This window comes from Carcharhinus amblyrhynchos, chromosome 35, assembly GCF_965287045.1.
Source record: "Carcharhinus amblyrhynchos chromosome 35, sCarAmb.v2.hapA, whole genome shotgun sequence".
Taxonomy (NCBI): Eukaryota; Metazoa; Chordata; class Chondrichthyes; order Carcharhiniformes; family Carcharhinidae; genus Carcharhinus; species Carcharhinus amblyrhynchos.
Window position 1 is genome coordinate 9,968,202 of NC_137358.1, and position 27,120 is coordinate 9,995,321.

A 27,120-nucleotide genomic window follows, 5' to 3' on the forward strand; every position below is an offset into this window, starting at 1 on the left:
GCCAGCTGTAGAGCGGACGTTTAAAAGCTTCTCTCAGTGTTAATAAGACCCCTTAAAAGGAGCTATTAGTCCAATAGGCATTTAATCCACCCCTAAATTTATCATCCGTTCCGGGGCCAAATGAAATGTAAATTAATCTTCCGGTAGGAGGGGGAGGGGGTGGCTGTGTGGGGGGGAGATCCCATATCGTCTATACGATACTTGGAAAGCCACGCACACATCTTCCTGTCCAAATACCTGGGGCTAATTAATGTTCCCTCCGCTTAATTAAAGATGCCAATATAAAATGGGCAACGTGCCCCTTCAAGGTGGATGTGGGCCAGACACCCATCACAGGGACGTCATCCGGGCGGCCAGAGTGTGGGTGACAGAGAGAGGGAGAGAGAGAGGGAGGAGGGGAGGGGGGTGGGGGAGAGAGAGAGAGAGAGAGAGAGGGATGGGTGGCCATTAACGCTCGCCCATCTCCGAGGAGCCGGGGGGGGTGGGGAGGGTGGTGGGGAGGGGTGGGGGGGCTAGTTGTCAAGTCAGGGAAGACCACTACCCAGCCTGCACAGTGCCTAGTTACACCTCAAAAGTTTTCAGACATCCAGCGCGTGGTATTAATAGTGCAAGTTTGATTAGGCAAAGTGAATGTGATACCGTCTCGCGTCTGACTACCCGATCCTTCAGGAGCGAGAAAGGGATATCTTCCTAAAATAGAGCAGGAGAGGAGTACATAAAAGATCGGCTGTGCCTTCAGCCCCCGGTACCCACTGCATGTGCCTCAGCTACCTCCTCATTACTTACAGCCCTTCCACCAACGCGGGTACCGCGCCACTCAAGGTAAGTCCCTCGGCCGGAGTTTTACAACAGTGGGGAGGGGGGGGGGGTGAGGGAGCGGGACATCGGAGAGCGGGCAAAAATTGGAGCGGAATAGTTCTTTCCTTTTTAATTCCCTGGCGGCAACAGTCGCGACGTGAGGGGCAGGGGAAGGGAGGAAGGGGAGAAACGGAAGCGCTCTCGAAAAGGATGAGAAGGTTTTTTTTTCATCCGTAAAGGACGGAATGATGAAAGAGATGATGCAAGAAGGAGAGAGGAGGCAAGAGAGAGAGAGAGAGAGGAAAGGAAATGATAGAATCAGGAAGAGGAGAGAGATAAATGCCAAGAGATTTACATTGTTTATTAGTGTCACAAGTAAGGCTTACGTTAACACGGCAATGAAGTTACTGCGAAAGTCGCCACACTCCCATTCGGGTACGCTGAGGGAGAATTTAGCCCGGCCAATGCGCCCTAACCAACACGTCTTTGGGACTGTGGGAGGAAACCCATGCAGACACGGGGACAACATGCAGACTCCACACAGACAGTGACCCAAGCCGGGAATCAAACCCGGGTCCCTGGCGCTGTGAGGCATGATGTGGGAATGCCGGCGTTGGACTGGCGTAAACACAGTAAAAAGTCTGACGACACCAGGTTTTAGTCCAACCTATTTATTTGATAATATACTCACAAGCTTTCGAGGGGACTGCCTCTTCGTCAGGTGAAAGGAGAGTTCTGGCCTCAGACAGAGCATATAAAGCACAGACAGTTTAGAGATTACTGTCTGTGCTTTATATGCTCTGTCTGAGGCCAGAACTCTCCATTCACCTGACGAAGAGGCAGTCCCCTCGAAAGCTTGTGAGTATATTATCAAATAAATAGGTTGGACTAAAACCTGGTGTTGTCAGACTTTTTGCTGTGAGGCAAGCAGTGTTAACCACTGTGCCACCGTGCCAGCCCAAGGAAACATCTGCAAATTTAAAAGGGGAAGTAAAATAGGTTCCAACATTGGCTGACTTAGCCATAGCTGAGGAAGTCTGTTCTTTCTTTTAAATAAAAGATACTTCCTCAGAAATGAAATAAACTGATGGAAACTTTTTAAATCAGCTCACTGGAGTTTTAGTTCAGTTTGCAATTTAATGATCGAATTTCACCCGTTTGGGGAATAATGCTTGTAAATCCATCATTTCAAACCAAAAGTTGGAACCAATTGTTCCTTTACATCCAGGTTGAAGAATCAGATTCAAAACTGGACAATTTTCTATCAGGGTGTCTGCACAGTTGAAAGACGTAATTTTGATTCTAATGTTGGGGGTTATTTCTGTTTTGTAAATGGTGGAGTGGGAGAGAGCAATTTTATTTTTTTCCACTGCGTATGAGAGTGTAAAACTCTCAAACTCTTGGGGCAGCACAGTGGTTAGCACTGCTGCCTCACAGCGCGAGGGTCCCCAGGCTTGATTCCCGACTTGAGTCACTGTCTGTGCGAAGTCAGCACATTCTCCCCGTGTCTGCGTGGGTTTCCTCTGGGTGCCCCGGTTTCCTCTCACAGTCCAAAGATGTGCGAGTTGAGTGGATTGGTTATGCTAAGTTGTCCCTTAGTGTCCAAAGATGTGCAAGTTAGGTGGATGGGCCATGCTAAATTGTCCCTTAGTGTCCAAAGATGTGCAGGTTAGGGGGATTGGCCATACTAAATTGTCCCTTAGTGTCCAAAGATGTGCAGGTTAGGGGGTTGGCCATGCTACATTGCCCCTAGTGTCCAAAGGGGTGTAGATTAGGTGGATTGGCCATGCTAAATTGTCCCTTAGTGTCCAAAGATGTGCAGGTTAGGTGGATTGGCCATGCTAAATTGCCCCTAGTGTCCAAAGTTGTGTAGGTTAGGTGGATTGGCCATGCTAAATTGCCCCTAGTGTCCAAAGGGGTATAGATTAGGCGGATTGGCCATGCTAAATTGTCCCTTAGTGTCCAAAGGGGTGTAGATTAGGTGGATTGGCCATGCTAAATTGCCCCTAGTGTCCAAAGATGTGCAGGTTAAGTGGATTAGTCCGGTAAATTTGTGGAGTTATGGGGAAGGGACCTGGGTGGGATTGTTGTCAGTGCAGACTTGATGGGCCGTATGGCCTCTTTCTGCATTGTAGGGTTTCTATGAAAAAACAGGCCACATTTGAGTTAAGCGGCCATTGTCTTATCGGATCTCCATTAATCTCGGTCAAACAGAAACATGGGTCATGTCAGATCTCCTTTTTCATTTCCGATTCCCAACCCAACAAGGGCACCAACTCCACCATTGATGGTGCGAGGAGACAGATCCCAAATCCACCCCTACCGGAATGGGGGTCGAACTCCGTTCCACTGGCACCCATCAGGTCCCTACCCTCCGTCCACCCAACTGCAATCCCCCCACCCCCCACCCCCCACCCCAGCCCACTGCCCATCCAGCTCAAGGAATTCAGGTTGCTACGGCAACATACACTTTCCATCCATGTTGTAGTCTGGAGCGATGGTTAGCAATGATAAAGGCCCAGAGTTCTTTCTGTCAAATGGCCATACATTGGAAGGATTTACAAATTTATAATCCCTGTTAGGCCGCATTGTGAACTCACCGCCCTTGGCCATCAGTTTAAATGTAATTTTATTGATTAGTGTCACAAATAGGCTTACATTAACATTGCAATGAAGTTACTGTGAAAATCCCCTAATCGCCACACTCTGGCACCTGTTCGGCCCATCGAATCTGCACTGACCACAATCCCACCCAGACCCCATAACCCCATGCATTTACCCTCGCTTGTCCCCGTGACACTAAATGGGCAATTTCAGCATGGCCAATGCACCTAACCCGCACATTTTTAGACTACGGGAGGAAACCGGAGCACCCGGAGGAAACCCACACAGACATGGGGAGAATGTGCAGTCTCCGCACAGACTGTGACCCAAGCTGGGAATCGAACCCGGGATCCCTGGCACCGTGGGGCAATAGTGTTAACCACTGTGCCGTCCCACGTGGGGGTATGGGTGTTGGGGTGTGGGGATGGGGTGGGGGGTTGGGGTGGGTGGGGAGAGTCAGGAGGTGACAATTCCGAGCCTCTGACCTGCTCTGGTGGCCACAGTATTTATGTGGCTGGGTCCAGTTGAGTTTCTGGTTGATGGTAACCCCTAGGATGTTGATAGTGGGGGGGATTCAGCGATGGTCAATGATTGAGTCCAGTTGAGTTTCTGGTTGATGGTAACCCCCAGGATGTTGATAGTGGGGGGGGGGGGATTCAGCGATGGTCAATGATTGAGTCCAGTTGAGTTTCTGGTTGATGGTAACCCCTAGGATGTTGATAGTGGGGGGGATTCAGCGATGGTCAATGATTGAGTCCAGTTGAGTTTCTGGTTGATGGTAACCCCCAGGATGTTGATAGTGGGGGGGGGGGGATTCAGCGATGGTCAATGATTGAGTCCAGTTGAGTTTCTGGTTGATGGTAACCCCCAGGATGTTGATAGTGGGGGGGGGATTCAGCGATGGTCAATGATTGAGTCCAGTTGAGTTTCTGGTTGATGGTAACCCCCAGGATGTTGATAGTGGGGGGGGGGGGGGATTCAGCGATGGTCAATGATTGAGTCCAGTTGAGTTTCTGGTTGATGGTAACCCCTAGGATGTTGATAGTGGGGGGGGCATTCAGCGATGGTCAATGATTGAGTCCAGTTGAGTTTCTGGTTGATGGTAACCCCCAGGATGTTGATAGTGGGTGGGATTCAGCAACGGTCAATGATTGAGTCCAGTTGAGTTTCTGGTTGATGGTAACCCCCAGGATGTTGATAGTGGGGGGGATTCAGCGATGGTCAATGGCTGGGTCCAGTTGAGTTTCTGGTTGATGGTAACTAGTCGATCGGCAGAGAGGTCCAGGATGTTGACCCAGTGGAACAGCATCGTGGTTCCATTAAAGGATAAGAAAACAGCCAGTAGGCAGAAAGCGTGAAGGGCTTTAACCGATCTGTTGTCGTTTTATTTTGTGTTAAGTTTCCAAGGGGTCACGGCTGTGCTTAAGCTCACTAAGCATGGTGCCTGTCATCTGATTTGTTGCCCCATCTTAATTTTGCTGCACTTGCAGAGATTAATCCGGAGACAGTCTTGCTGACGTCTTGCTGATCCCATCAGCTCGCTCTCACTTGGGTCTTTAATACTTAGCGTGACAGCCAACAGCAGATTCACATCTGGCTCCACGCCACACTTATAAATTCCTCCAGTCACTGGCAGCATTCCACCAGTGTAACTCCCCATTACCTCCCACCTGTGATAGTGATGTAACCCGTAACCAGATCCTGCCCCGATCTAAGCCTGCGATAGTGGCATGTGGGACAGGATTTGTCATGGGAACCTGAGCCCACTCACTGTTCCCCAGCTGGAATCGAGGGCTTTCCTCTACGCTGGAGACTGAAGGAAGGCAACAAATCTAAGCAGAAGCTGATCCCAGCGGTAAACTGCCACGGGGACGTCATGGAGAAGCGGGAGTAATTGGTTACTTCTTGCAGAGAGCTAGCAGATTCATGAAGGGATGGATGGCCCACCTTTTGGGCTGCACGAGGGTGTAATTCATAGAATCGTCAAATTCCTACAGTGCAGGAGGAAGCCATTCAGCCCATCGAGTCTGCACCAACAACAATCCCATCCAGGCTCTATCCCCGTAACACCACTTAATTATCCTGCTAGTCCCCCTGACACTAAGGGGCAATTTAGCATGGCCAATCCACCTAACCCACACATCTTTGGATACTAAGATGCAATTTAGCATGGCTAATCCACCTAACCGGCACATCTTTGGACCGTGGGAGGAAACCCACAGGGTGACACGGTGGCACAATGGTTAGCACTGCTGTTTCACAGCTCCAAGGATCTGGGTTCGATTCCCAGCTTGGGTCACTGTCTGTGTGGAGTTTGCACATTCTCCTCTTGTGTGGGTTTCCTCCAGGTGCTCCAGTTTCCTCCCACAGTCCAAAGATGTGTCAGGCTGATTGGCCGTGCTAAAATTGCCGCTTAGTGTCCCGAGATGTGTAGATTAGTGGGTAAATATGGAGGGTAGGGCCTGGGTGGGATTGTGGTCGGTGCAGACTCGACGGGCCGAATGGCCTCTTTCTGCACTGTAGGGATCCTATGAAACCCACACCGACATGGGTAGAACGTACAAACTCCATACAAACAGGGACCAGAGGCTGGAATTGAACCCGGGTCCCTGGCACTGTGAGGCAGCTGTGCTAACCACTGCGCCTCGCTTATATTAAGCCATCATAAGAGATTACTTTTGATTAGAAATGTGTAGAATTATTTCCCTTTATGCTCCTTGAAAACAAATATAAAGAAGAAAGTTGCTTCTTGTTTACACCCCTTAGCAACCAACCTCTGAGTGTCCCAAACCACTTTCTAACTCATTACATGCTGTTGACACGTGGTCACGATTGCACTGTCTAATAAAAAACCACAGGCAATTTGCACAAATTAAGTTCCCACAAATAGCGATGTGATAGTAGTATGGAGTAATGTGCTTTTGTGTTGTTGGCTGCGGGATAAATATTGGCCACGGCACTGGGGAGAGCTTCCCTGATCCTCAGCTGAAAGACTGCCAGACCAATGCTGAAATGTCAGCTGAGATTTTTTTTTGCCCTGGCAAGTCTTGAACCTACGTCGGCCCGACTCAGAATGTGAGGCACCCTGGAGCTCTGGCTGAGCCTCAGGGCTTCGGACACTGGGTGGCTAACCAGAGGTAAAAGGGAGAGAACTGTCACAGGGCAGGAATATTGGGGGTGTCAGTGAGCGGAATATTTTGCTGGCGCGCGTCCCACTCAGCTGCCTGCCTTAAACTGTGGGCGTTTTCCAAACTAAAAGGCATTAACGGCCAGATCCCACTTCGAATGGGAAACAAGTAGAAAGGAGGATTGTAATTAGATGGGGAGATCACCTTTGGACAGAGCATCTTGATAGAGGAACCTCTGCCCCAAAGGATACAAACACACGGTGGCACAGTGGTTACCACCGCTGCCTCATAGCGCCAGGGACACAGGTTCGATTCCCGGCTTGGGTCACTGTCTATGTGGAGTTTGCACATTCTCCCCGTGTCTGTGTGGGTTTCCTCCGGGTGATCCCGTTTCCTCCCACAGCCCAAAGATGTACAGGTTAGGTGGATTGGCCATGCTAAATTGCCCCTTAGTGTCCTAATATGTGTAGGTTAGGTGAATTGGCCACGCTATATTGCCTCTTATTGTCCAAAAATGTGCAGGTTAGGTGGATTAGCCATGCTAAATTGCCCTATAGTGTCCTAATATGTGTAGGTTAGGTAGACTAGCCATGCTAAATTGCCCGTTAGTGTCCAAAGCTGTGCAGGTTAGGTGGATTAGCCATGCTAAATTGCCCTATAGTGTCCTAATATGTGTAGGTTAGGTAGATTAGCCATGCTAAGTTTCCCCTTGGTGTCCAAAGATGTGCAAGTTAGGTGGATTGGCCTTGCTAAGTTGCCCCATAGTGTCCTAATATGTGTAGGTTAGATGGATTGGCCATGCTAAATGCATGAGGTAAGGGGATAGAGCGGTGTGGGAGGGCCTGTCTATGAGACACTTTTGAAGAGTTAGTGCAGACTCAATGGACCGAATGACCTCCTGCTGCACTGTAAGGTTTCTACAGTGATGATTTTCTGGGATTTATATGAAAAATTGTTAGTCTGTCCTGCCACACCAAATTAAGACCCAATACCAACCTCCTCTTACAAGAAGATTCGCAGGGACCTGGCCATCACTGGCTGGTAACATTAAAAGGCCCCATTATCCAACGCTGCCCCCTTGTCTGCCACCCTGTACAACCAATATTGACCAATCCGAGAGCCATGACTCCTCATCATCGAAGCAAAGGCCTGCAGAGATTGGGGTGTGAGACCAGGATTCCCAGTTAACCAGACCATGCAGGAACCTACAACTCCAATCTCCCCGGATTTATGTTCATGCAGCGGTACCGTCCGTCCGGTGGTCCAGAGCTCAAGTGGAAGAAAAGAGAGACTTTTTCTGTTTTGTCGAAGCTTTTCGGCCTGGACTCAGCAGGACATTTCGCAAAATGCAAATGACCTTTCGCAAGAACACAACTCGAAGGTAGACCACTGAGGAGAAATAGGAGGGAACTGAGGATCAAACACGAGGAGGGAGGGGAGGGAGAACACCAATGTTAACCGTGCAGAGGAGGAAGAGGAACCATTGCAAGTGATATTCTGGCCACGATAAGATCCTCCACCAAAAGGCCAGAAGAAAAATCTTGAATTCGTCTAATACCTTAGACACCCAAAAGTGTTTCACCGCAATTGAAGGTCTTTGTAAAATACACTGAGGGACACAAATGCAGCAATCTGTTAGTGCACAGTAAGATCCCAACGATGACCCCAGTCACCTGATTTTGCTTTTGTGTAGTGCGGCGCGGCGCCACAGTGGTGAGCTCTGCTGCTTCACAGCACCAGGGATCTGGGTTCAATTCCGGCCTCGGGTGACTGTGTGGTGTCTGCACGTTCTCCTCCATGTCTGTGTGGGTTTCCTCCGGCTGTTCCAGTTTCCTCCCACACTCCAAAGATATGTGGTTTAGGTGGATTGGCCACGCTAAATTTCCCCATAGTGTTCAAAGATGTGCAGGTTAGGTGGATTGGCCATGCTAAATTTCCCCATAGTGTTCAAAGATGTGCAGGTTAGGTGGATTGGCCATGCTAAATTGCCCCTTAGTGTTCAAAGATGTGCAGGTTAGGTGGATTGGCCATGCTAAATTGCCCCTTAGTGTTCAAAGATGTGCAGGTTAGGGGGATTGGCCATGCTAAATTGCCCCTTATTGTCCAAAGATGTACAGGTTAGATGGATTGGCCACGCTAAATTGCCCCTTAGTGTCCAAAGATGTGCAGGTTAGGTGGATTGGCCATGCTAAATTGCCCCTTAGTGTCCAAAGATGTGTAGGTTAGGTGGATTGGCCACGCTAAATTTCCCCATAGTGTTCAAAGATGTGCAGGTTAGGTGGATTGGCCATGCTAAATTGCCCCTTAGTGTTCAAAGATGTGCAGGTTAGGTGGATTGGCCATGCTAAATTGCCCCTTAGTGTTCAAAGATGTGCAGGTTAGGGGGATTGGCCATGCTAAATTGCCCCTTATTGTCCAAAGATGTACAGGTTAGATGGATTGGCCACGCTAAATTGCCCCTTAGTGTCCAAAGATGTGCAGGTTAGGTGGATTGGCCATGCTAAATTGCCCCTTAGTGTCCAAAGATGTGCAGGTTAGGTGGATTGGCCATGCTAAATTGCCCCTTAGTGTCCAAAGATGTGCAGGTTAGGTGGATTGGCCATGCTAAATTGCCCCTTAGTGTCCAAAGATGTGCAGGTTAGGTGGATTGGCCATGCTAAATTGCCCCTTAGTGTCCAAAGATGTGCAGGTTAGGTGGATTGGCCATGCTAAATTGCCCCTTAGTGTTCAAAGATGTGCAGGTTAGGTGGATTGGCCATGCTAAATTGCCCCTTGGTGTCCAAAGATATGCAGTTTAGGTGGATTAGCAATGGGAAATGTGTGGGGTTATAGGGATAGATGGGGTAGAGGGCTTGGGTAAGATGCTCTATCAGAGAATCAGTGCAGACACAATGGGCCGAATGGCCTCTTCTGCGCTGGAGGGATTCAATGATTCTACTGGTGTTGGGTTGAATGTCAATCATCGTAAGATTAGAAAGAGCGGTGTCTCACTGATTGAAGGGGTGGCAGAAATAACAGAGTCAGGAGCAACCGGATGTTTGTAGGAAGAGTGAGGTCACCGTGCTCCATGGATCTTTGATGGGAGCTTCCAATTTTAGATAAATTATTTGGATCTGAATACGGCTGCATATAAGCGAGGCCAGGATTCCCCAGCCCCGCCATGGACCAGCCAGAATTCCATTGATTTCCAGCAGGACTGGAAGATCCTGGTGGAATATCGGGTCCTGAAATTTTTTTACATTCATCCATGGGATGTGGGCATTGCTGGCTATCTAATAACCATCTAAGGACCTGGTGGGCGCACGTTGATTGAGGGTGGGAAACAGGAAACACTCGGTCTCGGGTGGGTCGTGGGGGAGGAGGGAGCCTCAAATGGAAGGCCCCTTCAGACTGGGACATCCTCCCCTCTGGCCTTCCCCAACTCCAGCACACCACCCCCCCCCTCCCCACCCCTCCAGGATACTTCCCCCAACCCCCCGCCCTCCCCTCCCTTGACAGCATGGTCGCAACCTCTCTATACGGCACTCCACTACCTTCCCCTCACCCCGGGACCCCTGCCTACTTACCTGCACTGCTGTTCCCAGGACTTAGTCCCAGTCACAGAGCTGCGGTACCTCTTCCGGCCACTGCAGCGCTGTGCCTGGATGAGCTAGTTAAAAAGTCTCACGACGCCAGGTTAAAGTCCAACCAGTCTATTGAGCAGTTGGCCGATGAGATTGGCCCGACAGCTGGCCAGCTGATCCAGGATGTGGAGATGCCGGCGTTGGGACTGGAGTAAACCCAGGAACCTTCCACACACCTGACGAGGGAACAGCGTTTCCGAAAGCTTGTGGGTTTATAAACGGGTTAGACTTTTTACTGTGTTTACCCCAGTCCAACGCTGGCATCTCCACATCTTGGATGAGCTAGCCACCTGTCGGGCCAATCTAATTGGCCAACAGCTCACCAAGGCAGGACGTCCGTCCCAGTGCGGACAGAGGAGAGTCTGTTCTGCTGCCAAGCAAACATCATTTGAGAGTAAAGTTGGAAGGGCTTGTGGGAGTTGGCAGGAGTGCCTTTTGCGCCAGCTCTCTGGATGATGGATGCCAAGCACCTGCTATCCTGAAAATGTAAGCCCAGGGCATTTGAGTTTCCTCCTAGTTCCTTCAAGCCTGCTCTTGTGAGACGGTGAAGGTTCCACGTTCACTCTGACGAGAGACAAGCGGGTAGAGTAGGCACATATTACATGAATCATACAGTGCAGAAGAAGCCCTTCGGCCCATCGAGTCTGCATCAACACATGAACGGCCCTGAACTGCCCACCTAACCCCACTTGCCAGCACTTGGCTCAAAGCCTTGAATGTGCCAAGTACCCATCCAGACAGTTCTTAAAGGATGTGAGGCATCCCACCTCCAGCACCCTTCCAGGCAGCACATTCCAGACCCTCACCACCCTCAGGGTAAAAAACTTTTCCTGAAATCTGCACCAAACCTCCCACCCGTCACTTTTAACTTTTTAGCATGATTTCCGATGTGGCAGAGGGTTTGATTTGATTTGATTCGATTCGATTCATAGGATATGGGCATCGTTGGCTAGGCTAACACTCACTGCCCCTCTCTAATGAACCCATCAACTCAATGCCTTGCTAGACCATCTCAGAGGGCATTTATAAGTCAACCCACTTTGCTGTGGGACTGGTTCGATTTGGTTTAGTTTAGTTACATGTATTGGGATACAGTGAAAAGTATTGTTTCTTACACGCTGTACAAACAAAGCATACCATTCATAGAGTACACCAGGGAGAAGGAAACAAGACAGTGCAGAATGTAGTGTCATAGCCAGGGTGTAGAGAAAGTTAACTTCACACAAGGTAGGTTCGTTCAAAAGTCTGATGGCAGCAGGGAAGAACCTGTTCTTGAGTCGGTTGGTACGTGACCTAAAATCATAGAATGCCTACAATGCAGAGGGAGGACATTCAGCCCATCAAGCCTGCACCAATAACAATCCCACCAAAGCTCTATCCCCTTAACCACAAGGATTGACCCTGCTTGTCTCCCTGACAGTAAGGGGAAATTTAGCCTGGCCAATCAACCTAACCTGCATATCTTTGGAACGTGGGAGGAAACCGGAGCACCCGGAGGAAACCCACGCAGACACGAGGAGAAAGTACAGATTCCACACAGACAGTGAACCGAGGCTGGGATTGAACCCGGGTCCGTGACGCTGTGAGGCAGCACTGCTAACCACTGCTCCACCGTGCCATCTCAGAGCTTCTGGATGGAAGAAATTGGAAGGGAGCATGTCCTGATATTGATACCATCATCTTCAGCCTTGTCACTGACCAAATCTTCAAGTAACAGAAGTCCCAGTGCTTATCTCTGCCATGGGACTTGTAGCCATCTACAACAGGGGTGGCACAGTGGCTAGCACTGCTGCCTCATAGCGCCAGGGTCACAGGTTCGATTCTCGGTTTGGATTACTGTCTGTGCGGAGTCTGCACATTCTCCCCATGCCTGCGTGGATTTCTTCCCATAGTCCAAAGACCCTTCAAGCCTGCACCAACCATGCTGCCCGACTGAACCAAAACCACCTACTCTTCTGGGGACCGTATTTTGCTACTCCCAACCCTACTCACAGAATCCTACAGTGCAGAAGGAGGCCATTCAGCCCACTGAGTCTGCACCAACCCACCCAGACCCTATCCTCATAACTCCATGCATTTACACTAGCTAGCCCTCCGACCCTAAGGGGCAATGTAGCACGGTTAATCCACCTAACCCACACATCTTTGGACTGTGGGAGGAAACCGGAGCACCCAGAGGAAACCCACACAGACACGGGGAGAATGTGCAAACTCCACACAGACGGTGACCCAAGACTGGAATCGAACCTGGGTCCCAGGCACTGTGAGGCAGCCGTACTAACCATTGTCTCACCGTGCCACCCTATTCATGTGTTTGTCCAGACGCCCCTTAAAAATCACTATCATACCTTCCCCGGCAGCAAGTTCCACCCTTTGTGTAAAAAAACCTACTTTGTACATCTCCTTTAAACCTTGCCCCTCGCATCTTAAACCGAGGCCCCCTAGTAATTGACTCTTCCACCCTGGGAAAAAGTTTCTTTGGTGCAAGAATATGGAGCTTGAAGATGTGTTCACTGACATTGGCTGCTTGGGTGAGGTCATTGACTTTTTTCTATCAATGGGGTGGCACAGTAGCACTGTGGTTAACACTGCTGCTTCACAGCACCAGGGTCCTGGGTTCGATTCCGGGTTTGGGTCACTGTCAGAGCAGGGTTTGTACATTCTCCCCGTGTCCCCGTGGGTTTCCTCTGGGTGCTTTGGTATTCTCCCACGTTCCGAAAGACGTGCTGGTTAGATGCATTGACCTGAACAGGGGCTAGTGACTAGAGGAATTTCACAGTAATTTCACTGCAGTATTATTGTAAGCCTTACTTGTGACTCATAAATAAACTTTTTACTTTGATCTCTGAGGACTTATTCACCCAGAGGAGGTTAATACTGGTTGCATTAGGGTGTGGTGCCTGCAGTAAGTTAACTGAGAAGTTTTGCAAAAACCTTGTGCTTGTTTTTAAGTTTAAAGTTTGTTTATTTATTAGTGTCACAAATAGGCTTACATTAACTCTGCAATGAAGTTACTGTGAAAATCCCCTAGTCGCCACATCTGTTGGGGTACACTACGGGAGAATTTAGCACCTAACCGGCATGCCTTGCAGACTGTGGGAAGAAACTGGAGCACCCAGAGGAAACCCACAGAGACACGGGGAGAATGTGCAGATTCCGCATAGACAGTGACCCAAGCTGGGAATCAAACCCAGGTCCCTGGCGCTGTGACGCAGCAGTGCTGATCACTCTGCTCCCACTTTTTGGGATTAACCAATTTCGCCACAGAATGTCTGTCCCTTGAACCATTTAAAGGGGACTTGGATAACATTTTATTATTGAGAAAGATGTGAGGATAGGACAGGGAAATGGGATCACAGTGGACAGTTCCATTGGGCAAAACCAGTCCCTGGACTAGCACAGACAGGACGGACTGAATGGCCTCCCAGTACTGGGGCAGGGGAATCGAAGTGAGTAGATCGTGAAGAAACTTTCAGAAGCATTGAATTGTCTTCTCTCTCACAGCTGCAAACATGCCCATGACAAAGGTACTCAAAGAAGATGACATCAACAAAGCTGTCAGTGCTTTCAAGGGTAAGTGAAATTGCCTTTGTAAGTATTTATTTAGTTATTTGTGTGTTTATTTATTTATTTTTCTCTCTCTTTGTTTCCCTCTGACCTTCCCTCTCTCTTTCTTTCACTTTTCCTCATTCTCTCTCTTTCTCCCGTTCTCTCTCTCCCCTTCTTTCCTTTTCCCTTTCTCTTTCTTTCTCTCTTTTTCTTTCACTCCCCCTCTCTTTCCCTTTCTCTCTTTCACTTTCTTTCCCACTTTCTTTCTATATTACTCGCTTTCTCTCTTCCTCTCTTTCTTTCTCCCTTTCTCTTTTTTCCTTTCTCTTTCATTCCTTCTTCCTTTCATTCTTCCCCTCTCTCTCTTTCACTTTCTCTCTTTCGCTCTTTCCCCTTTCTCTCTATTTTTCACTCTCCCTCTTTTTCTCCCACTCTCTTTCACTCCTTCTCTTTCACTGTCTATCTCATTCTCTTCTTTCTCACTCTCTCTTTCTCTTTCACTCTCAATCTGAATCTCTTTCACACTTTCTCTCTCTCTTTCCCCTTTCTTTCACTCTCCCTCTCTTTTTCCCTCTCTCTCTCTCTTTCACTTTCACTCTCACTCTCTATCTCACTCTCTCTCGCTCTCTCTTTCCCTACTAAACTGGAGTTCAGTTTCCATGGGGAGGTAGGACAGTTCTCATTCACTGCTCCACCATAACTTCACTGTGAGAACTACAGAAATCCAGGGCAATGACAGAGAGTCACTCAATGTCATTTTTCTGAAGTTTTAGTGTCTTTTCCACCAATGTTATGGCGGACAAGCAGGAGAGTCCATGGGGAAATGTATGGGCACCGCCATCGAGCAGCACAGTGGCACAGTGATTAGCACTGCTGGCTCACAGCGCCAGGGACCCGGGTTCGATTCCACCCTCGGGTCACTGCTGTGTGGAGTTTGCACATCCTCCTTGTGTCTGTGTGGGTTTCCTTCGGGTGCTCTGGTTTCCTCCCACACTCCGAAAGATGTGAAGGTTAGGTGGATTGGCCATGCTAAATCGCCCCTTAATGTCTAAAGATGTGAAGGTTAGGTGGATTGGCCATGCTAAATCGCCCCTTAATGTCTAAAGATGTGCAGGTTAAGGGGATTAGTGGGATAAATGTATGGAGTTATGAATATAGGACGGGTGGGGACTGAGTAAGATACTCTTTTGGAGATTAGGTTCAAATATGACCAAATGGCCTCTTCTGCATTGTAGGGATTCTATGGATACATCACAACGGGATGATGTGTGGCAATGAGTTGCTGCTAATGAAACTGTTCTTTGACAGAGCTGCTGTCATGGCGCACCTCATTATCCTACAAGCTCATCCCTGGGAAATTGCTGCAAGGTTTGGGCCCTCCTCCCTTGGTGCGTGTTTTGTATCATGTGGTTAATATGGTAATGGACACAAGTTTGGCAGACACTGAAATCCTATTGGAGAACACTCACCTAAACTACTGGAGCAGTCAGTAGTTGTTGTGTCTGCCTGGAGACGGCACCTTCCTGGATACATTGGAGTGTTCAGCATCGATCGCAAACTCAGGCCATAGATTGTTATCCCAAGGGAGAGAATGCTATCAACCGGAAAATTGTGGATGGACCAGCCAGAGAGGTAGTGAATTTAATAGGAACATAGGAATTAGGAGCGAGAGTGGGCAATCTAACCCTTCGAGCCCGCTCCACCATTCTATACGATCATAGCTGATCTTCATCACATCCTAACTCCGCTTCCCTGCCTTTTCCCCAACATCCTTTATCCCACTTTTGATCAATATTTATCTATCTCTTTCTTGAATTCATTGATTGATTCTGCATCCACAGCACTCTGGGGCAGTGAGTTCCATTGATTCACAACTCTCTGTGAGAAGTAGCTTCTCCTTATCTCTGTCTCGAGCCTTCCCCTTCTAACTCTACAACTATGGTCTCTTGTACTAGAAGAGAGAACATTTGGTTAACACTTACTTTATCAATCCCGTTGAATATTTTTGAGTAAGTTACAACTCTTGTGAGTGAGGGTGAGTGGACAACTTGGAGACAGTAATAACCACCTTCAAACCAACAAAACTCATCTCAAATGCCATGGCCTGAACCTCAGCTCCTCCCTCTGTGACCTGGATCCTAGACTTCCTAACCCACAGACCACAATCGGTAAGGATAGGCAAAGACATCTCCTCCACCATCATCCTCTACACCAATGATCCACAAGGCTACGTTCTCAGCCCCTTACTATACTCCTTATACACCTGAATGTGCGGCCAAGTTCCCCTCCAACTCCATTTTCGAGTTTGCCGATGACACCACCATAGTGGATTGGATCTCAAATAACGGTAAGACAGAGTACAGGAATGAAATAGGGAAACCGGTGACCTGGTGTGACACAATAATCTCTCCCTCAATGTCAACAAAACGAAGGAGGTAGCTATCGACTTCAGGAAGCGTAGTGGAGAACATATCCCTGTCTACATCAACAGGGACAAAGTGGAAATGGTCGAGAGCTTCTAGGTGTTCAGATCACCAACAACCTGTCCTGGTCCCTCCACGCTGACGCTATAGTTAAGAAAGCCCACCAACGCCTCTACTTTCACAGCAAGCTAAAGGAATTAAGTACATCTGCTACAACTCTCATCAACTTTTACAGATGCACTATAGAAAGTATCCTTTCCGGATGTATCACAGCTTGGTATGGTTCATGCTCTGACCAAGACTGCAAGGAACTACAGAGCGTCGTGAACAAAGTCCAGTCCATCACGCAAACCAGCCTCCCATCCATCAACTCCGTCTACACTTCCCACTGCCTTGGAAAAGCAGCCAATGTAATCAAGCACTCCGTGCGCCCCGGATTTGCTCTCTTCCACCTTCTTCCGTTGCGAGAAAGTCTGAGAATACGACTCAAGAACAGTTTCTTCCCTGCTGCCATCAGACTTTTGAATGGAACTATCTTATATTAAGTTGATCCTTCTCTACACCCCAGCTATGAATGTAACACCACATTCTGCATCCTCTCCTTTCCTTCTCTCTTATGTATTTGATGAATGGTATGTTTTGTCTGCGTAGCGCGATGGAGGCGATGGCTTAGTGGTATTATTGCCAGATTACTAATCCAGAAACTCAGCTAATGTTCTGAGGACCTGGGTTCAAATCCCACCATGGCAGATGGTACAATTTGAATTCAATTAAAAAAATGTGGAATTAATGATTTGCTGATGACTGTGAAACCATTGTTGGTTGTCTGAAAAACTCATCTGGTTCAATAAAGCCCTTTGGGGAAGGAAATCTGCCATCCTTACCCGGTCTGGCCTACATGTGACTCCAGGGCGATGTGGTTGACTCTCAGCTGCCCCCCAAGGGCAACTAGGGATGACCAATAAATACTGGCGGCTCCCATGTCCCACGAATGAACTTAAATAAAGCAAGAAACAATACTTCTCACTTTATCCAATGCATGTGGCAATAATGAATCAAATCAAATCAAAAAGAGTGGGCCAATCCAATTTAGTCCAGACTGTGGCTGCAAGGCTAAAGAGCAAAGTTACCTGGGAAGCTGGACCATTCACCTACTCGGAACCAACCCACACTGAGCTGGGAGAATAATGGAATAAATAGAGACATCACAGCGCAACCAGTGACTGGTTCTCTTTCTTTCGCAGTCCTTGAGTATTGTGGTTGACTTCCTTCCACTCCGGGGAGGTGGGTTCTGCGGTGAATAGACCAATTCTGGGGCCGCAGTCTCTGCCACTGGTTTGATGATGTGGGACAGTCTGGATTCTTCTCTCTCTGTCTCTCCATCCGATGACGCTGGAGGTGATTGGCGCCTTCGAGGACGCTTCTTCTCCAGCTTGTGTGTCCCAAGGTGAGCCATTCCCACGTCTGATGGGAATATTGCATTTATTTAGGGAGCCTTTCAGAGTGTCCTTGCTGCCCAAGGAGGGCAGCATTTCCTCTGCCATCCTTGTGGCTTAGTCTTCTTCTTTATATTCATTCGTGGGACATGGGCATCGCTGGCTGGGTTAGCATTTATTGCCCATCCCTAGTTGCCCTTGGAGGGCAATTGCGAGTCAATCACATTGGCTCTGGAGTCACATGTCAGCCAGACTGGGTAAGGACGGCTGATGTGAGGAAAAGCTTTTTTTGAATAAATCATAGAATCCTACAGTACAGAAGGAGACTATTCAGCCCATCAAGTCTGTACCCACCACAATCCCATTCAAACCCTATTCCCACAGTGCCACATATTTACCTTGCTAATCTCCCTGACACTAGGGTCAATTTATCATGGCCAATCCACCTAACCTGTATATCTTCCAGACTGTGGGAGGAAACCAGAGCACCCGGAGGAAACCCATGCAGACATGGGGAGAATGTGCAAACTCCACACAGACAGTGACCCGAGGCTGGGAATCGAACCTGGCGCTGTGAGGTAGCAGTGCTAACTGCTGTGCCACCGTGCCGCCTGGGAAGGTGGTGGAGGTGGGTTGCCTCATACTCTTTATAAAGCACCTTGATGAACATTTTGTACATTATGGGGTGGGATCTTATGGGCTCACTCGGATGAGGCCGGAATTTCCTGCCCATGTTTGGCGGAGATTTCCGTTGTTGGAGCCTCACTTGTGCCAAATCTGTGACAGGCAAGGCAGTAGCGTTCTGGACCCTAACATTCAAGGCTGGCAGATGGCATTAGGTGGGTATAATGTGTTTCCAGTGTGGACTTGATGGGCTGAAGGGCCTCTTCTACACTGTATGGTTCTATGACTCTTATGTCCATTGTGCCTCTCGATGGGTAGAAGCCACACTGGGACTTAGGGAAGAACTCTTTAGCCACTGGGAAGTTCGGTTGAGGAGGATTCTGATGATAACCTTTCCCGTGGTGGAGAGCAAGGCAATCCTTCCGTAATTTCCGCAGTTGGACACGTCCTCCTTTCTGGAAGATAGTCACAATCAAGGCATCTCTGAGATCTCCCGACATGTTCTCTTCCTTCCAGGCAATTCTTGTCCAGAGTGCCTCTCCGCCACATCTTAACATTTCAGCGGGGATTTCATCTGCGTCGGAGGCCGTGTTGTTTATCGGCTGCTTTTCCGACCTCATGGTGAGCTGGGGTTGCACCAAGACCGTGGCGGGTAGTGTGTTGCGGCATGCCGTCAAGGGCACTGGCTGCATCTTAGTTGAGGAGGTCTTCGAAGTGCCCTCTCCAGTGGGCAATGACTGTATCTTCGATGTGTGCCTCTCAGTTTTTGGCTCTCGGTGGTGTGGGTCCCTAGGTACTCAGACCATTGATGGTGTCAATGGTGCCGAAGGAGTCGCTCTTAGTGAGTCATGAGTTTCCTGCGCTCTCTCCATCCACCATCCCTTCTTTAGTTAGCAGGTTCTTTGCTGTACCCTCAGTTGCCTGTGGGTTTGTTCCCTCTCCCTCCATCATCCCGTTTTGATGGAGTTGTCAGCTCAGGAAGGACTTGCAGTCGCAGTCAAGGAGTTTTTTGAGGAGGGTAATGTTGTAGATGTGTTGTACGTGGACTTTCAGAAGGCATTTGATGTAATGTCACACAACAGACTTGTGAGAGAAGGTATAGCTCATGGAATAAAAGAACCAGTAGTGATATGGATACAAAATTGGCTGAATAATAGGAAAGAGAGAGTAAAATTTGAAGTTTATTTATTAGTCACAAGTAGGCTGACATTAACATTGCAATGAAGTTACTGTGAAATTCCCCTAGTCACTACACTCCTGTTCGGAGTGAGGGAGAATTTTAGCATGGCCAATGCACCCTAACCAGCATATCTTTGAACTGTGGGAGGAAACCGGAGCACCCAGAGGAAACCCATGCAGACACGGGGAGAATGTGCAAACTCAACACAGGCAGTGTGCCAAGCCAGGAATCAAACCTGGGTCTCTGGCGCTGTAAGGCAGCAATGCCAGCCACTATGCCACCATGCCACCCATGGTTAATGGGTATCAGTTAATGATTAACCAGTTAATGGTCAATGGATATTTTTTGGACTAGCTAAAGATTTGGAGTGGAGTTCCCCAGGGGTGGGCCTTGGGATCCTCACCTTTCCTGATATATCGTAACGATCTCAATCTTGGTCTGCAGAGAACGGTTTTAAAGTTTGCGAATGACACAAAACTTGAAGTGGAGATGCCAACATTTGACTGGGCACAGTAAGAAGTCTCACAACACCAGGTCAAAGTCCAACAGGTATATTTGGAATCACGAGCTTTCAGAGCGCTGTTCTCTCATCATCCCTCCATCACTCACACGATGAAGGGGCAGTGCTCTGAAAGCTCGTGATTCCAAGTAGACCTGTTGGGCTTTAACCTGGTGTTGTGAGACTTCTTACCAAACTCGAAAGCATCATAAACTGTGAAGAGGACAGTGTAGAATTTCAAAAGAACATAGACAAGTTAGTGGAATGGGCTGATGGGGGGCAGATGAAGTTCAGTGCGGGGAAGCGTGAGGTTATACATATTGGTAGGGAGAACATGGAGAGGTGAAACAAAATGAGTGACATTCTTAAGGGGGTGCAGGAGCTGAGTGTATATGTGCATTAATCATTGAAAGTAGCAGGACAGGTGGAGTGAGCAGTTAATAAAGCATATAGTATCCTAGGCTTTATTAATACGGGCACAGTGTACAAGAGCAAGGAGGTTAGCTGAACTTGTACACAAGCCACTAGTTCGACCTTGGCTGGAATATTGTGCACTGTTCTGGGTGCCACACTATAGAAAGGTTATGAACGCATTGGAGAGAGTGCAGAAGAGGTTTACAAGAATGGTTCCAGGGATAAGAAACTTCTGTTATGAGGAGAGATTGGAGGGGTTGGGACTGTTTCCCCTTGGAGGGAAGAAGGCTAAGAGGAGATTTGATAGAGATGCTTAAAATCACGAGGGAGCTGGACAGAGAAGATGGGGAAGAAACTGCTTTGTAAAAGGATCAGGAATGAAAGGGCACAAAATTTAGTGATTTGCAAAAGAGGCAAATGTGATGCGAGGAAAGGCTTTTTCACCGTGAGTGGTTGGAGTCTGGAATGTGTGCGTGGTGGAGACAAGTTCAATCGAGGCATTCAGGAGGGCGGCATTAGATGATTAATTTTATTCATTCATGGGACGTGGGCGTCGCTGGCTGGGCCAGCATTTACTGCCCGTCCCTAATCGCCCTTGAACTGAGTGTCTCGCTCGGTCAGTTCAGAGGGCAGTTGGGAGTCAACCACTTTGCTGTGGCTCTGGACTGTAGGCCAGACCGGGTAAGGATGGCAGATTTCCCTTCTCTAAAGGGACATTAGTGAAACAGATGGGTTTTTCTGACAGTGGTTTTGGGGGTGGCGGGACTGAGGAGAAGTTGACTAGGTTAGGATTGTTTTTGCTGGAGTTCAGGTGAATGAGGGGGAATCTCACAGAGACTTATAAAATTCTAACAGGACTAGACAGGGTCGATACAGGGAGGATATTCCTGATGGTGGGGAAGTCCAGAACCAGGGCTCACAGCCTGGGGATACAGGGTAGACCATTCAGGACGGAGATGAGGAGACATTTCTTCACCCAAAGAGTGGTGAGCCTGTGGAATTCATTACCACAGGAAGTAGCTGGTGCCAAAACATTGAATGTATTCAAGAGGTGGGTGGATGTAGCACTTGGGGCAAATGGGATCAAAGGTTATGGGGAGAAAGCAGGATTAGGCTATTGAGTTGGACAGTACTGAATGGCAGAGCAGGCTCAATGGGCTGAATGGCCTCTTCCTGCTCCTATCTTCTATGTTTCTATATTTCTATGTCATCATTTTTAATTCCAGATTTTTTTTTTGATTGAATTCAAATCCCAACATCTCCCATGGCGGGATTCGAACACGGGCCCCCAGGACATTAGCTGAGTTGCTGGATTAATCGTCTAGCGATAGGACCACACAGTGAATTGAGACAATGGCTGCGATTTTCCAACCGCACTCACCCCAGGGCGAAAATCGCCACCCAAGGTCAACAAATCTTCACACAGCCCACCAAGTTTTCTGTCCCGCCCGCTGTTCCCGTGATGGGTGGGACTCGAAAGTCCCTCCCGATCTCTCTTAGAGCTGAGACCTCACATCAAGTGCCTGGGCAATGACCTAATGGTCATTGGTGTCAAAGGGAAATAGGGAAAATTGGAGGACAGGATCAGATATATTTGTGTTCTCCACCAGCCACTATAATGTCCAAAGATGTGGGGGTTAGGGTGGATTGGCCTTGCCAAATTACCCCTTAGTGTCCAAAGATGTGCGGGTTAGGGTGGATTGGCCATGCTAAATTTCCCCTTAGTGTCCAAAGATGTGCGGGTTAGGGTGGGTTGGCCATGCTAAATTGCTCCTTAGTGTCCAAAGATTAGGTGGATTCATAGGATCATAGAATCCTACAGTGCAGAAGGAGGCTATTCGGCCCATCGAGTCTGGACCGACCACAATCCCACCCAGGCCCTATTCCTGTAACTCTACATATTTACCCTTCTAATCCCCCTGATACTAGGGACAATTTGGCACAGCCAATCAACCTAACCCGCACATGTTTGGATTGTGGGAGGAAACCTGAGCACCCGGAGGAAACCCATGCAGGCATGGGGAGAACGTGCAAACTCCGCATAGACATTGATCTAAGGAATTGAACCTGGGTCCCTGGCACTGTGAGGCAGCGGGGCTAATCATTGTGCCACCCGTGCCACCCCTTAGTGTTCAAAGATGTGTGGATTAGGTGGATTGACCATGCCAAAATTGCCCCTTAATTACAGGAGGACTAGCTAGGGTAAATGAATGGGGTTGTGGGGATAGGACTGGATGGGATTGTTGTGCAGACCTGATGGGCTGAATGGCCTCCTTCAATACTGTAGACATTCAATGATTCACATGTCCTGGATTGTAAAGTTTGAAAGGAGAAGTGTCTACCTCATGACTAAACCTCGTTATGTAATTTTCAGACCCTGGGACGTTCGATTACAAGAGGTTCTTCCAGCTGGTCGGACTAAAGGGCAAATCCGACGCGCAAGTGAAGGAAGTCTTTGAAATTCTTGACAAGGATCGGAGTGGCTTCATTGAAGAGGAGGAGCTCAAGTAAGAAAATAAATGCTTTTTTGAGTGTTCTTCTGTTTCTCTTCATCCGTGGGACGTGGGCGTCGCTGGCTAGGCCGGCCTTTCCTGCCCATCCCTACTTGCCTTTGAGATGATGGTGGTGAGCTGCCTTCTTGAACCTCCATGAGGTGTAGGTACACCCGCCATGCTGTTAGGGAGAGAGTTCTGAGATTTTTGCCCAGTGACAGTGAAGGAACGGCCAATATATTTCAAAGTCCGTGGGGTGGCACAGCGGCGCAATGGTTAGCACAGCTGCCTCACGGCACCAGGGACCTGGGTTCCATAAGACATACGAGCAGAATCAGGCCACTCGGCCCATCGGGTCTGCTCCGCCATTCAACTATGGCTGATATTTTTCTCAGCCCCATTCTCCTATAAGACCATAAGACATGGAGCAGAATTAGGCCACTTGGGTTCGATTCCCAGCCTTGAGTCACTGTCTGTGTGGACTCTGCATGTTCTCACTGACTGCTCCGGTTTCATCCCGAAAGCCGTGCTGGTTAGGGTGCATTGACCGTGCTAAATTCTCCCTCAGTGTACCCGAACAGGCACCGGAGTGTGGCAACTAGGGGATTTTCACAGTAACTTCATTGCGTTGTTAATGTAAGCCTCCAGGTGTAGCTCGTGATCTGACGTCTTTGTACTTTTTTGGATAGTACAGCTTGAGGGTTTGGAAGGTGCTGTTGAAGGAGCCTTGGTGAGTTCCTGTAGACGGTACACATGGCTGCCACTGTGTGTGGGTGGTGGAGGGAGTCAACGTTGGTGTAAGGGATGCCTTCTTGAACCTCCATGAGGTGTAGGGACACCTGCCGTGCTGTTAGGGAGAGAGTGGGGCTGCTTTGTCCTGGATGGTGCTGAGCTTCCTGAGTGTTGTTTGAGCCATAACTTGTCCTTTGTAGATGGCGGACAGGCTTTAGGGAGTCTGGAGGGGAGTTACTCGCCGCAGGGTCCCCAGCCTCTGACCTGCTCTTGGAACTACAGAATGTCTGGGTCTAGTTCCAGCCCTAATCATTGATAACGCCTTGTGATGGAGCACTAACAAGCCAACTGGCGGATGGGAAATGGGCCAATTAAACTGAGATACCTGGTTATTTTGCTGTAAAATCTGTTTTTGATATTAAAGTTAGGCAGCAGCTCACCCACAATCCATAGAATTCCTACAGTGCAGAAAGAGGCCAATCAGCCCATTGGGTCTGCACAGTCTCTCGGACAGAGCATCAACATCAGCAACCTACACCCCCCCCCCACCTGAGCCCCCATCCCACCATCCCCCAACCCTATACTCGTAATCTCATACCATTATCCACCAATCTCCCTAACCCGCATACCTTTGGGCACTAAGGGGCAATTTAGCATGGCCACCTTTGGACACTAAGGGGTAATTTACCACAGTCAATCCACCTAACCAGCATCTTTGGAGCACGGGAGGAAACCGGAGCACCCAGAGGAAACCCACGCAGACACGGGGAGAACGTGCAGACTCCACACAGACAGTCAGCCAAGGCCAGAATTGAAGCCAGATCCCTGGTGCTGCGAGGCAGCAGTGCTTGAACCCTTTAACCCCAAGAGCTTTATGTATAGAAACAGAGAAAGCAGCAGGATTCGGCTGATGTTGTTAATATTTTCCTTCACACAGGTCGGTGCTAAAGGGTTTCTCTGCTCAAGGAAGGGACCTCTCTGACACTGAAACCAAGGCATTGCTTGCAGCCGGTGATTCGGATCACGATGGGAAAATTGGAGCGGACGGTAAGTACTTAAAACTGAGGCCCATCTATCCGAGACCTGCGTTACATGTTGACCCAGCATGTGAAGAGCTCTGAGCGGCCATTCACCCACCATTTCCCCTCCCTCTCTTACGAAGTCACCCACTCAGGTAACAACCTCCGATTGAATATTATTCCTGGAGGTGTCATCACATGACATTGATTAAGGCCACATTTGGATACAGTTCTGGTCACCCTGCTATAGAAAGGATGTTATTCACCTAACCTACACATCTTTGGACACTAAGGGGCAATTTAGCATGGCCAATCCACCTAACCTACACATCTTTGGAGTGTGAGAAGAAACTGGAGCACCCAGAGGAAACCCACACAGACACAGGGAGAACGTGCAGCCTCCACAAGCCGGGCATCAAACCCCAGTCCCTGGCGCTGTGAGGGTTCTAACCACCTTGCCACCAAGCCGCCTTTGGGATATCAGGCACAAAATTGGGAGGCAATGTCTTAGCGGTTTAATTGTTAGACTATTAATCCAGAAACTCATGTTCTGGGGACTCGGGTTCGAATCCCACCACAGCAGATGGTGGAATTTGAATTCAATAAAAAATATCTGGAATTAAGAATCTACTGATGACCATGAAACCATTGTCGGAAAAACCCATCTGGCTCGCTAATGTCCCTTAGCATCCAGCGAAAACAATCCTAACCTAGCCAATCTTTCCTCATACATCAGTCCCGCCATCCCCAAACCATTGTTGGAAAAACCCACCTGAGTCACTAATGTTCATTAAGGAAGGAAATCTGCCGTCCTTACCCGGTCTGGCCTACATGTGACTCCAGAGCAATGTGGTTGACTCTCAACTGCCCTCTGAACATAGGTAACTGGCGATAGGCAATAAATGCTGGCCAGCTAGTGATGCCCATGTCCCACCTATAAATAAAGATAGATAGTTAATGCACAATATGTGGAAAAATGGCCGACTCCCATTCCTCCCGTCTCTCGTTACTGAGTCTCTTAGGAGGTTAATTTTTTGACTTATTTCCTGATCTCTTTTTTCCATCTTTCTTTTCAGAATTTGCAAAAATGGTGGCCCAAGCATAAAAGATCGGAACCAAATCGGTCCTCCAATGCCCCTATCCCGTCACCACTCGAATTCACAACGGCTCCCCCACAGAAAACCTCGATTAATTGATGTCCACACGGTTCCTTCTATTTATTTGTACATTTTATACTCGTGTTTGTGCTGGAAGATGCTGTCAAACAAATAAATGTCAAAAGAATAATTTGGTTCTACATGGAACGGCCGCTGTGTGTTTTGTTGTGTCTACGGTCTGTCTTAACTGGTCAGTCACTCGGCTGGATGAAGGTAAATGCACTCCAGGTTTGACTTGTTTAACTATTCCTACCTCTGCCAGCTTGTTGCAGGTCCTCAGTGTGAAAACATTCGCCCTCTGGACTCTTCTGTATCTCTCCCCTCTCACCTTAAACCTCTGCCCCCTAGTTTTAGACTCCCCTACCTTTGGGAAAAGATATTGGCTATCTAGCTGATCTGTGCCCCTCATTATTTTATAGCCCTCTATAAGATCACCCCTCAGCCTCCCAGTCTATCCAGTCTCTCCTTATAACTCAAACCATCAAGTCCCCGTAGCATCCTAGTAAATCTTTGCTGCACTCTTTCTAGTTTAATAATATCCTTTTCATAATAGGGTGACCAGAACTGTACACAGTTCTGGAGAACACACATCAGGGCAATTCAAGAAGTCACAGAATCATAGAATCCTACAGTGCAGAAGGAGGCCATTTGGCCCATTGAGTTTGTACTAATCACAATCCCACCCAGGCCCTATCCCTATAACCTTATGCATTTACCCTAGCTAGTCCCACTGACACTTAGCGTCAATTTAGCATGGCCAATCCACCTAACCCGCACATCTTCAGGCTGGGAGGAAACTGGAGCACCCGGAGGAAACCCACACAAACTCTGCACAGACAGTGACCTGAGCCGGGAATCGAACCCGGGTCCCTAGCGCTGTGAGGCAGCAATGCTAACCACTGTGCCACCATGCCACCCCTATTGTGTGGGGAATTGCACTCTTTCCTGAGGTGGGTGTGTGTGGCAGGCCTGAAAACGTCCTGGCTCTGCATACCCATCCGCAGAGCACAAACCCCGGGCCGGGGAGTCAGGCTGACGGTCAGCCATGATCTCACTGCATGATAGCACAAGCTCGAGGGGCTAAATGGCCTCCCTCCTCTTCCTTGCATCCCGTTCTAGTGTAATAAAGAAAAACTGAGGCGAGGTCTCCATATTTACAAATATCTGTTTATTATTTTGAGTGAGATTCATACTAACCAGGGATTAGTGGGGGTGGGGAGCCTTGATCTACAGACAGAATTGGGAATCAACTCACTCCCTCATGTTCCAGAATCTTCTCACCATCATTGGCCATTCTTACAAAAAGTGGTAAACGTACAGTTATCAAGGGTCATCTCCTAGGAGTTCATCTGAATCTAATCTCTTCCTTCCGAGTTCTCCACCCTTCAGTACAGATGGCTGAATGTCAACATTGACCACAGAGTTGTCAATTTGGCCCCTCT

The 27,120-nt window shown here is 48.5% G+C and overlaps 1 protein-coding gene across 1 annotated transcript; it reads left to right on the forward strand.

Annotated features, from left to right (window-relative positions):
- Positions 1 to 714: 714 nt before the first annotated feature.
- On the forward strand, positions 715 to 25,818 carry pvalb7 (parvalbumin 7). Its single transcript, XM_080217407.1, has 5 exons — positions 715 to 822; positions 13,658 to 13,726; positions 22,653 to 22,785; positions 24,440 to 24,549; positions 25,598 to 25,818. The coding sequence occupies exons 2-5, from the start codon at positions 13,666 to 13,668 to the stop codon at positions 25,624 to 25,626; spliced, it is 333 nt and encodes a 110-aa protein (XP_080073533.1). The 5' UTR covers positions 715 to 822; positions 13,658 to 13,665; the 3' UTR covers positions 25,627 to 25,818.
- Positions 25,819 to 27,120: the final 1,302 nt, after the last annotated feature.

Bases quoted from the DNA above. Each gene is read 5' to 3' on its own strand.
- pvalb7 (XM_080217407.1), top strand. From the start codon at position 13,666: ATGCCCATGACAAAGGTACTCAAAGAAGATGACATCAACAAAGCTGTC. The intron at 13,727-22,652 runs GTAAGTGAAATT...TGTAATTTTCAG, and splicing joins AGCTGTCAGTGCTTTCAAGG to ACCCTGGGACGTTCGATTAC. The intron at 22,786-24,439 runs GTAAGAAAATAA...TCCTTCACACAG, and splicing joins ATTGAAGAGGAGGAGCTCAA to GTCGGTGCTAAAGGGTTTCT.